This window comes from Pezoporus wallicus, unplaced genomic scaffold (genome assembly GCF_028554395.1).
Source record: "Pezoporus wallicus isolate ANWC-B61680 ecotype Strahan unplaced genomic scaffold, APGP_CSIRO_Pwel_v1 scaffold_13428, whole genome shotgun sequence".
Taxonomy (NCBI): Eukaryota; Metazoa; Chordata; class Aves; order Psittaciformes; family Psittacidae; genus Pezoporus; species Pezoporus wallicus.
In genome coordinates, this window is record NW_026637482.1 from 1,092,427 (window position 1) to 1,105,011 (window position 12,585).

General features: G+C 42.2%; 1 protein-coding gene across 3 annotated transcripts in view; it reads right to left on the reverse strand.

Annotated features, from left to right (window-relative positions):
* Window positions 1–1,627: 1,627 nt before the first annotated feature.
* ME2 (malic enzyme 2) overlaps window positions 1,628–12,585 on the reverse strand; it is a 36,460-nt gene continuing 25,502 nt past the window's right edge. Inside the window, exons 12-16 of one of the 3 annotated variants that reach the window (XM_057405659.1) lie at window positions 12,055–12,197; window positions 7,474–7,576; window positions 6,753–6,823; window positions 5,867–5,965; window positions 1,628–2,867 (exon numbers count right to left, since the gene is read on the reverse strand). In XM_057405659.1, the coding sequence (XP_057261642.1) occupies window positions 2,793–2,867; window positions 5,867–5,965; window positions 6,753–6,823; window positions 7,474–7,576; window positions 12,055–12,197 (491 nt within the window). In that variant the 3' untranslated portion in view covers window positions 1,628–2,792. Of the gene's footprint in view, window positions 2,868–4,679; window positions 5,518–5,866; window positions 5,966–6,752; window positions 6,824–7,473; window positions 7,577–12,054; window positions 12,198–12,585 lie in introns of those variants that run through there. The other 2 variants (XM_057405658.1, XM_057405660.1) reach the window with 2 other exon arrangements.

The following is a 12,585-nucleotide window of genomic DNA, read 5'->3' on the forward strand; positions in this document are numbered from 1 at the left end:
GGGGGGGGGGGGGGGGGGGTAGTATAAACCAAACCATCAGTAATCGTGTACCAATTCCATATAGATCAAGTGTTATTTTCACAGAATAAATAATATCAAATATAAGCAAAGGGAATGCATTTTACTAAGAAAATAGAAGACCAGAACACACATTTCAATAGAGTTACAACATTATAAAGGAAGAAAAATCCCCAACCTGTTTACATTTAAATACAATTTTAGTTTCAGCTGAGCAATGACCCTCCCAGGTAAAGCCAAGCCTGGACAGTTCTCATAAGCACTCCAGTAGACTTACATTTATTTTTGTAAGGTAGATATGCTCAAAGTGAAAATAAATGTGGATTATTTTGACATTTATTGACAAACTGGCCATCTTACTATGTCTGTGTATTCCTAATAGTATTTTTATTTCCATTAGGAAGGAGCTACTTAAAGGATGGGTGAGTCAAAGACAGTTGGAGAGTTAAGTGCAATCCAGTGCCAACATTGTGTGCAGGGAATACAAATGCACACCACAGTTTTCTGCACTGCACGCACAACATCTGATGCAAGGCAGCTTTTTACATGAGCCATGGTCCACTGTGCCAGCAGGTTCCAGATTAATCCCCGTGAACATTTTCCCCTGGAGCAGGCACTAGCAAGCTGCATCATCATGGAGTGCTGCGGTTTGGGTAGCAACGGTAGGCAGCAGAGGTCTGAAGCTGGATTTTCCTTGCTGTTCACCCAGAACATCTGCAGGCTTCCCGATACCATGGTAATGAGTTTTTTTGGAAGCAGGTAAATAGGTCAGTGTAGATCCATACAGAATTAGATGTTCCTTCAACAGTGGTAACTGAATTATGTTTCCCAAATTCATCAGCCATTTGGGTACAATTCGAGCTCTGCTCTAGATTTTCTCCTTGCTCCAGTATTCAATGTAACACCAGTCCCCGCCTGTTACATATGGCTGTTACAAAACACAATAGCAGTATGCATGCCCTTAAAAAGAGTTCAAAAACAACAGTGGTTTTCTTAAATTCGGGAATAGCATTTATGGATGAGGCAGAATAGGAATCCAAACTTGCAGTCCGATCTGAGAGGCCCACAGATACCTTTATTTGAATGACAGAGGTGCTCAAACCTGCACCTTTGAAGTCAAGACGACCCGGAGCAAATGGAAGATGACAACTTGGATTTAGTTAGGCCCAGAGTCAGCTGAACTAAGATTCACAGTTGTAGTTGTACATCAGTAATCCCCGTTCTCCTACAGGAGTAGTCACCAAATAGGGTTGCTAGTGAAAAACTAAAAGGAGTATCACTTATCTTTGCAGTTACTACCAGAGGAGTGTGACAAAGAGTTACTTTACCTTCTCCCACAAAATAGCGTGCTGGAAACAACAGTACAGAGAAGACACGCACATACCACAGGAAACCTGTTAAACACCAATCTGCAGGTACAGTGTGGCTTTGTTTTAAGCTTGGAAAACAAACACAACATCATGAAACATCACTATTCACAAACATAACTGAGAATTTATGCAACAGTCACATCTGGGGTTTAAAATCTATCAGACACTGCATTTTAACAGTCTTCTTCTATATGTCAGTTGTGGTCATAGGCTTTGGGAACACACAAATCCTATCTCTGAACAAGAACATGGATATTTTATTAATATAGGCTGCACTCCCTTAGCTACCTTTCTTCTCCTTCTACAGATGCTTCTATACATTGCTGCCATGAGGCTCAGTCCTGCTCCTGTTGATTTTAAGGAAGCAAGTCCTGGAAAAGACCAAGCTACTGACCTCGGTGGGAGTTTCTGATCCTCTCAAAGTGTTCTGCACATCCAGAGCAGTATCCTCACAGACGAGATGGGAAATACAGACTTCTGTACCACTTGGAGGGGAAAGTCCCTGTGTGAGGAGCTAGCACACTAGTCATCCTTTAGGCAATATTTTTTAACTTATGGTATGTAACATTAGAAAATGCATCCTGGTAACAAGATTTTCCCTTTGCATATTGTGTTAAGAGTTTTCTGTATAGATAAAGATCAGTAAATGCTTTTGAGTAAGCCATAAAACAGAAAAAATCAGGTTAAGTAATATATGAAAATGGTACTGTGATTCCTTACTAAACGGTAAGAACAGCAGTTGTAATTAATTGAAAGATTAACTGGATCTGAAGAATACTCAAAACTGAAAAAAAAAGGTATCTATGTATTTTATATAAAGAAAAAATAACCTGTAAAAGATGACGGGGAGAGCGAAATGCACGTAAAGATTTGCAAGCTGATGTGTTACTTGTTGCTAAGGGAAAACAGAAGTACATTATAGGTAAAATTCCACCATGTCTTTGTTGCAAGAACCTGATTAAACTATGTCCACAAGTGCGGATGCACAGATGAGGTCTAACTGGTACCAGTTAGCTGCAGTAACTCGGACAGGTTAAAGAGGGACAGTCTACTCTAGAGCTCCAAAACGTGCAGATCAGGGCAGGGCTAGATGGTAACTGGAGCCTCAGAGCCAGCTGAAGACTGTTTTTTCCTCACCTGTGCAGTGGTATTTCCAGAAAATTTATGCAGGAACATTTGTACTTGGGAAGATCCCACTGACAGCTAGTTCTGAACAATCCCTCTTGGCATCTGCTTGAAGACAGCAGGGAGCCTGTGCCAGGAAGGGAAAGGACTGCACTGCTCAAAACAGGCATCTTCCCTCAGCTTGGTAGCAGCCACTGCCAGTTTCAAGTGCAGGAGCTCCCCCTGGGAACCGAATTCACTCTCGCCCAAAGCAAAAACTCCTGCTGGACATAGGTATTGCTATTTTTGCAAGCAGCAGGTTTTCATAGGTACTACCAGTGCCCACTGGTCATGGGCTGTGACTGCACTTCTTGCCTGAAAAAAATGATCAGACTGAAGAGATGGATGCAGATCTTTATTTTGTAAGACAAAGAGTTATATTTACGGACTGACTGCCCTTACTCTGTGATCGTTCCCAGCCAGGACACAAGATCAGTGCATGGGACATTTTTGTTACTCGTCTTGACTGATCAGTGTGGGCAGATGGGGGGAGATGTGGGGAAGTATGCATTCCTAATGTAATTGAATCTAATGATGCAGAACTCCACCAGCACTATAAACAGGCTTCAGCTAGAGCTGAATTTTCAGGAGCCAAAATAATCTGTACACTAAATAAATAATTTTTCAGTAAGATCACAGATTTAAATACAATAAAAACCAGGCACAGCAAAAATAGATGGGGCAAAAAGCATCCTCTGTAAAAACATCCTATGTGTGTGTTGGTCTTTTTTGTATATATGCTTAAATATACAAGTTGCAAACCACATACGTCGCCCAATTAGGCAATGCAGCATTTCAAGCCCCACCAGACAGCACTTTACCACAGTTTGAATACACAGTCGTTTCTCCACATCACTATTTTCTGTTTATGTAATCAGTCTTCTTTCCTCACTTAGGTAAAGCCTTCCCAAAGTTTATTCTTTTTATTCAATACATGGACATAATTTTAAATTCAAAGACTAAGCAGTAAGTGACAGAGCCCATGTCTAAGGGGGTAACAGAGATTATTTTCCCTGTTCTGTTTCAGGTCTACTCTGTGGAGACTGCATTTTCCAATATAAATGAAGGTATGAGAGATGTGCTTGCCATGAGTAAATCCTGAGCAAGCTTTATTTCATTTCTACTACATTGGAATCTGGCTTCAAGTTTGCCACTATCACCTTGTTATGTCTAATTATTCCGTTTTGGCTTGCCTTTTTTTTAATGCCTTGATGCAGCAAACAATGGAACAGCACATTAACTTCATTTTTGTTCTTAATATACCACTGTTCTAGTTACAGAGATTAGATTAGGAGAAATCACAGACCATAACTACCAGTGTGTGCCTGTGCCTGCTAATATGAAGTGACGAAGGGCACTTCGACCTGGTATAAACAAACCACACAGGAACACACGTTGTGGTATCTGTAGTAAACGTGCAGTACTACTTACTGCAAGGAAAAATTCAACTTGCGTTTTGTGTTCACACAAATTAAACGTGTAAATGGAGTGAGGAACATGAAGTGACCAACTTGGAGCTTCGAAGCATGAGATCTTTCGAGTCCAGTATTCAAACTGGACCAAATATACTAGATTGAGACCACAGGAAACATTCAGACTTGTGTATATGTGTGTGTCAATAGCTGCCTGTAACATTTTCTGTTCCAGCTTCTTCAGCTGCCTGTGGGACATTTGTTCAACTTGGCAACTGAGTCCACTTAGGAGTTTTTGAGTCTGCAATGTCATGAAAACATCACACACAAGTCTTTGTGAGAAATGGGTATGCAAGGGAAAGAACGATTAAACTTAGACGAAACAGAACCTTGGAAAACTAACAAGTGAAACAAAAAACCTTCGGTGCATCACCTTGGAGTCTGCTGCAGGAAATCTCCTTGTAAAATCTCTTAAATATTCTGGTTAGTTATCTCAGATCCTGTCCTTTACATGATAAAATCTACTATGCAACAGTATGGCTTTGTTTTCAAAATATGTTAAGCAATTAGTATTATTTTCGGGCTTTCCAAGGATAATTTTAACTGTTTCACATTTTTCCTGATTCATACATTTCACACAATGATGAAAACATGAAACACAAACATTGCTGCAGAGTCCCCATCTGCAAACGTGATGCTCCTCAGAGCACACTCAAAGAAACAGAGGAGCCAACGCCACACACAAGACTGGATATGGCAAACTTTAAACATCAGACAAACCAGAAACGCCATTATAGAATCACAGACAGGTTTGGGTTGGAAAGAACTTTAAGATCACTAAGTTCCAACCCCCTGCCATCACCCTAGACCATGTTGCCCAAGGCTCTGTCCAACCTGGCCCTGAAAAAATTAGACTGTTAATTTCAAGCTATTTTTTTGTTTGACAAATGCTCTCTGGTGATGTCACAGATAATGCAGTGTGACAACACGAGGACAATTATAAGACTGATTATTTAAAGCAGAAATAAATCATTCTGGAAATCGGCAGTGATGAGAGACCTATAGTTCATCATCAAACACATGTTTCTAAAACATCATTAATGGAATTTTTACTGTGGTGCTGGCTTTAAGCTAGAAATGCAGTGTCATTAAATTAATTCTGGAGAGCTCTCTCATTCCTGTGACAGATGTCATCATCCATACAGTTTATCAGGTACTTGGGAGAGTGGGGAGAAATCTATGTCAAGTGAAAAACAGGGTAGAAGGGGGGTAAGAAAAAAAAGAAGACAACAAAATGAGTGAAAATAAATTACAGGACTCAAAGATCATGATTTAAATCAGACCGAAAAGGGGATCCCTGCAGAGAAGAAGATACTGCCTAAGGAGTGTGATCTTCTGATGCATCAGTGAACCTTAGATTCAGGCCAGTCATACACATCTGGCATGAAGGATTCGTATTCGTAGGACCAAACCTTTGATCGAATGTAACTGTTCTTGTCTGCAGGTTCAGGGTAATGGAAAGCCATGTTGTTTGCGTACAAAAATTCCATAACCTGGAAAGTTAAATCACCATGTGGTTTGTGCCTTTTATTACATTCGCATAGCATCCAGCGCTTCCACTGCAATATGCTTAGAACTCACAAACTGAATAAAGACAAACACCAAAGGGATCTGAAAACTTAATTTCAGAAATCAAAGGAGCATAACTTTGGCTCACCATCACTGCCATACTGAAGCATCCAACAAATTTAGACATTTTAAAGCATCTCTTATTAAAGGCATAAAGAACTGGGTATTTTGCGCCCCAGCACCTAGTGTTCGAGGGTCATAGTGTGCAATTCAGCAGCCTAATGGACACATAAAACACTTTTAGCACCGTCCACTTTTATGCTTCATACTCACCTTGACAGCAATATAAATAGAAACTTCCCTGATATTAGACAGTGGAGGATAGAGTCTTCCCTGTGCAAGTTCTTCATCAGTCAACTGTTCCGACAATGCCTGGGTTAGAAAAACAAGTCCTTAGAGCAGCTCCAGCGCCTAAAGGGGCTACAGGACACCTGGAGAGGGGCTTTGGACAAGGGCCTGTAGGGACAGGCCAAGGGGAATGGCTTTAACCTGCCCGAGGGGAGACTGAGATGAGCTCTTAGGCAGAAGCTCTTCCCTGTGAGGGTGCTGAGGCGCTGGCACAGGGTGCCCAGAGAAGCTGTGGCTGCCCCATCCCTGGCAGTGCTCAAGGCCAGGTTGGACACAGGGGCTTGGAGCAAGCTGCTCTAGTGGAAGGTGTCCCTGCCTGTGGCAGGGGTTGGAGCTGGACGAGCTTTAAGGTCCCTTCCAACACAAACCAGCCTGGGATTCTAGCTACTGCTTCCCAAATGGGATCAATGACATGCTAAAACACCAGAGAGAACAAGTTCCAGTGTTCTTAGTACTAAAGTGCTCCCAAAGCACTAGAAAAACACAGTCAAAAATCTCAAAAATTCTCAAAGATCAACTCAGGCCTGCTGCCAGACATACAAGGTGGGGAGGCAACATACACATGGACAGATTTCCTATTTGAGTGTTTAGTTTCTGGATGAAAAAAAAAAAATAAAAAATCAAAATTGCAGTGGAAGCTGACACTTTTCACAATTTTGTCTGATCAAAATCCGTTTCTTCCCACTGGGGAGGGATAAACCAAACAGAAACCAAACAGGAAACCTGAGAGTTTCAGCAAGACTGAAGAAATTGCCATCTTGCCATCTACCATCACGTCAGAAGCCCCAGCCTACTCTGTTCCCACACTTACCTTAGCAGCTTCTAGGAAAACCTTATCGCTAATATGTCGAACGCTGCTGAGGATCACAGCAAGAGCCACACCTACAATGAAATTATTGCCAATTAGGACACATCACTTTAAAACAGCAGCCTGCTGCTGAGAGCTGACAGTCATCTAGAATGTTGGGGGGTTTACTAATCTTCCCATAGCTTTCTACACACATTGACAAAACTCTCAGCATGCATGCTAGTCATTTACCCTAATAGGTGGCTTTTAGCAAAGAGCTACAGATTAGCAGCTCAGGAAGGATAGGGAGAGAAATATCCCCAGTGCTTCTTTTGTACTCTCACTTGTGCAGAGGTTAACTTCAAGGGGAGCATATTAACACCTATTTTGTCCTCCGGCCTCCCCCACAAATAAGCAGAAGAACCCATAATGCAGGAGCTTTCAAAGCCTTTAATAACATCCTTCTGTTTTCTTAGAAACAATCAGTTGGGTGAGCTCACTGTGTGCATGTTTGCATGTGTAGCTAAACATGCCTAACATCCGTCCTTAACTGATTTTCTTTCATTGATTCTGCTGATTAAATTCTCAGCTTTAAAGCAATTAAAGCATTTAAATGCTGGTAATGCCTCATGCTGCTTCACTAACTGTGTCTAGTGTATCAAGGGAACCCAGGAAGAGGTGCTAATAACCTAGAGTTAAAGATTAAACAATTTTAAAGTAGATTTTTAACAATTTTATTTATTACCTGGAAAAATATAAGCATTGTTTCCTTGGCCTGGTTTGAAGCTTCTTCCATCTTTCAGAGTCACCAGCTCGAAGGGACTGCCACTGGCAAACAAGCAACGGCCCTGTTAAACAGAGGTATGATCACAGTCAGGCAACTTTTAAAGAACCAGGAGTATGGAGTCTTTAAGAAATGCAGGGACACTGCAGCTCCCAGATTTAGGTCTGAGACAAGAAGGTATTTGACCATGCAGCAAAATGGCAAATGGCCCTTCTGAATGCAACTGGATTCAAGGACACACTTAAATCCCTTGCTGACTCTGTGTCTAGATGACAGTCATCTAATCCACTCTTTCCCGTAGGGCCTGGAAGAGATACAAGAATCATTAAGCATCTGCATGGTTCTGCAGAAACATTGCAGCAAACATCTGGAAAGTGAGAGGCAAGCACGCACATTGAATTGTGCTGCTTTCTGAGGAGTTGGAGCAATCTATTTGTTTTATCATTCATGGTTCTTTAAGACAGCAATGTTTAGAGGAACTGCTCACAGACAAAATAAAGTATTTGTGTGTTAATCATTGTTATAACCATAACGAAGATCCGCCAACACAGGGACTGCATAAAGACAGCTGAAAATGGCCACTTCCAAAAGGAGATTGACTAAAAGTACAGTAACAAAAGGGCACTTGTTTAGTGATGGGTGGGAGAGTGAAAGGGGGAGTGCTGTATCATACTTGCTGAGAGCTCTGAGAGGGGTGAATAATGCAGTTTGCTTACCCTTCCTTTGAAAAGGATTTTAATCAGCATGAAACATTAAAGCAAATCCAGAGCTTGGAGTGTGAAATACACCCTCCAGATAAATGACCCTTTCCTCAGGCAATAACTCCCTGTAAGCAAAAAATATCTACTTTCTTTTGAGCAACAGATTTAATAGCATTACTTTAAAATGCTTAAGGCTCCCCAGGACCACTACATTTGAAAACAAACCACCAAAGAGGCTAAAGTCTCAGGAGCTACATTTGAATGTTAGGGCATACCCATGACAATAGCCTTTTTGTGTAGGGAACAAAACGTATGGATGCATTTGAGACAGGACCAAAGGACAATGAATATTAAAACACAACAAAAGCCCACACAATACACAGTAGCAAAGGGCGCTAAAGCACTGTTGGTCTGTTACAGGTGCCACCTAGTGGAAAAAGAATAAGGAATAGTGATGATACCTTCCTTACTGAGCTCCTACCTAAGATTTCACACCAGGATTAGGCTATTCCAGAGGCCAGAAGACGCACGGGGCTGACAGCTCTGATTCCTAACTGCTTGACAACCTTTGTTAGTTAAAACATTACACTCTAAGGGCAAACGAGGGGTAAACTGAGTACATTTCAGAGAACTAAAAAGCATTATGAAAATAAACATTAGATGTGGAGAAAGAGCCAGAAACATTACAAAATTTATGGAACAAAATTAGACTCATTCATTTAGTGACCAGGACTATTTAATCATCTAAATAACCTATGTCTATGAACAATAACTTATGGAAAATAATGAATAAAAGGACATACAGATTCAATACAAGATAAAACCAAACTTCATCGCACCATTTGGCACAAACTCTTCAAATAGCACTATGCTCACACAGCTACTTCAGTGAAGTTACTACACCTGCATCCTACCAGCACAGTCTAACCTTACTTCTGCATCTTGTAACAACTGCCCCGAAGTCTGACTTCTGGGACTCGACACACAGCCATGGGGAACAAGTGAGCCTCTTCCCGTAAAACACCTATTGCTCTGTTGATACTCCATAAAAAAATGCAAGTAAAAATTAGGCTGATTCTCCCTCTTATAGCATTCGACACTGTCCCACACGACGTCCTCGTCTCTAAATTGGAGAGACATCAATTTGATGGATGGACCACTCGGTGGTTAAAGAACTGGCTGGATGGCCGCACACAAAGAGTTGTGGTCAATGGCTCCATGTCCAGCTGGAGACCAGTAACGAGTGGGGCCCCTCAGGGATCGGGGTTGGGACCGGTCTTGTTCAACATCTTTGTCACTGACATGGACAGTGGGATTGAGTGTGCCCCCAGCAACTTTGCCGATGACACCAAGCTGTGTGGTTTGGTTGATACCCTGGAGGGAAGGAATGCCATCCAGAGGGAGCTTGACACGCTTGTGAGGTGGGCTGATGCCAACCTCATGGATTTTAACCATGCCAAGTGCAAGGTCCTACACCTGGGTCAGAGCAATCCTAGGCACAGCTACAGGTTGGGCAGAGAAGAGATTCAGAGCAGCCCAAGGAGAAGGACTTGGGGGTGTTGGTCAATGAGAAAATGAACATGAGCCGGCTTCAGTATGTGCTCACAGCCCAGAAAGCAACCGTATCCTGGGCTGCATCAGAAGGAGCGTGACCAGCAGGTCGAAGGAGGTGATCCTGCCCCTCTGCTCTGCTCTTGTGAGACCTCACCTGGAGCTTTGTGTGCAGTTCTGGTGTCCTCAACATAAAAAGGACATGGAACTGTTGGAACAAGTCCAGAGGAGGCCACGAGGATGATCAGGGGACTGGAGCACCTCCCATATGAAGACAGGCTGAGAAAGTTGGGGCTGTTCAGCCTGGAGAAGAGAAGCTGCGTGGAGACCTCATAGCAGCCTTCCAGTATCTGAAGGGGGGCTATAGGGATGCTGGGGAGGGACTCTTCATTAGGGACTGTAGTGATAGGACAAGTGGTAATGGGTTAAAACTGAAACAGGGGAAGTTTAGATTGGATCTAAGGAGGAAATTCTTTCCTGTTAGGGTGGTGAGGCACTGGAATGGGTTGCCCAGGGAAGCTGTGAATGCTCCATCCCTGGCAGTGTTCGAGACCAGGTTGGACGAGGCCTTGGGTGATATGATTTAGCGTAAGGTGTCCCTGCCCATGGCAGGGGGGCTGGAACTAGATGATCTTAAGGTCCTTTCCAACCCTAACTATTCTATGATTCTACGGTTCTATAGTGCTGCTGGCCTCCTTCAGCCATCGGAGATGCCAGTGCGTTTCACATTTATTTATGACAACTAAAGGCTTTGCTGTGTAAGGAACACTTGTTTACTTTTTATCCAAGATACTGGAATTTAATTTTGCATACTGAAATACTGCCCAAGTCACTATTCTGACTAACACAAAGTATCTGAAACATATTAAAACATCTTCATTTAAAACCATTTTCATTTATTATTAAAAGCTTTTGCCCAGAGGCTGTTATTCCTGGCAAGGACTCACTCTGGACCTGCAAATCTCTGTTAATAAGAGCTCCCTCCAAGATGACAGGCCCAGTAATAAAGAAAACCTGGGTGCCAACTGGACATAATGGAATTATACCCTTCCCAGAGTTAAGCTAACATCCCCGAGGTTGTAATGCTGTAAAATGAACCACACTAAAAGTGGAAGAAAGGAGTTCATAGTTCTGCATCAAGAAACAAGGAAAGATCTCCACCCATCCATTTTCATGTATGAGTCACTTGGTTTGGGACTGTATTAAGAAAAAAAAAAAAGTTAAAAAGCAGTCTTTTCATGAAGCCTGCAGGCAGGCCCTGTGGACAAGGAGAGATCACAGTGAGCTGGAGCTACCATGCAGGGGAAAGGCATTACCACCCAGTTCACAATGTCAGAGAAAGTGCTCTATCTGCCTGATGCTCCCTTGCCCCCACCTCTGCCCTCAAACACTCTTCAGAGACAATCTGTTTCATATAAAAGGTAGTGCAGAAGGATAAAAGGCAGAGATCTGGAGGTGCTGGTGACAGTGTTACTGAAAAACACCCAAAACCCCTAACCTCCAACCCCTACAAACACCCTGGAGCGTTATGGCTTGGAGGTAATGGTGTGGAATGAGATGTATCTGTTCTTGGTTCACGCATTTCAGTGTTTGGTAGTGCCACTGTATCAGACAAAGACTTTGTGAGAGGGGTTCACAAGGACATAGGGCTACCACTGACTCCTGCACAGGAAGCAGTCTTCATGGGTCATGACGGTAATGATACAAGTTCTGACTTGCAGATACTAGGTAATGACCAAGTACAAAGCAGAATTCCTGAACTGATGCAAGGACATTACCTACTTTAAGGATTTTATTCAGCCATCACATTTTACAGGTCTTCCCTAGTCTCTATTACGGTATTAAGATCATACAATCACAGACTGGTGTGGGTTGGAAGGAACCCTAAAACTCATCCAGTCCCATCCCCATGCCATAGGCAGGGATGCCCTCCACTAGACCAGGTTTCTCCAAGCCTCACCTTTAAAAGCCAAAATAATTAAAAAGCATGGTGGGAAACAGTTAATTGAGTAAAGCTATAAAACAGCACCTACTGGTCATTCTTTTAAAAAGTAATAACAAAGATTTGGGCTATTTTGAGCTTTTAAGCAAAATTTCATTATTTAAAAATCAAGACTTTTTTTTCACATCACTTCCATTTACTTTTTGCCAGAAGACAGGAAAGATCTGAATTATTATGTCAGTAACTCCAAATAATAAAAAAATAAATTGAGTTCTCTTATTCTCACAGTCGGTAAACAGTTTCATCACTAATGTTGCCAATAGGTCAACATTTCTGAACGTCACATACCTCTGTTAACGTATATGCTTCCTCTGCTGTGCATTCAGATTTCACTGTGGGGTTACTTAGTGCAAATATTATGGGTCGCTCATTGATAGAGGCCATTGCTTTGATCACATCCTGAGAGAAGAGCCGCCCAGCTCCTGCAACTCCTGGAATAAATGGAAACACATAAAAATAGAATCAATACTTGTCTGCCTCAGGGCAGGTGACAGTGACTGTAGATTAAGTTCTTATCAACCCTGAAGTCTCCCACTCAGAGCAAAGCATCACAGGCTTTTCTAGCAGCAGGAGAAGGAAACCAGGCACTGCTCTGTTTCTGGCTGCTTAAAAATTCTCATTTTCACAGGAACATCTAATTAATGTGTTCCAAAAGCCTATTTTACATAATTTTTTTGTATTAATATGAGCAAAGAACACTTTGCCCTGTGGGAACTACATATTCTTCACAGATGACTCATCCTAGCTGGGTGTTAACTGTGCAATGCACATTCCCTTCATGCTGGTATTTCTCACCACACCCAAACACACAGGTGCAAA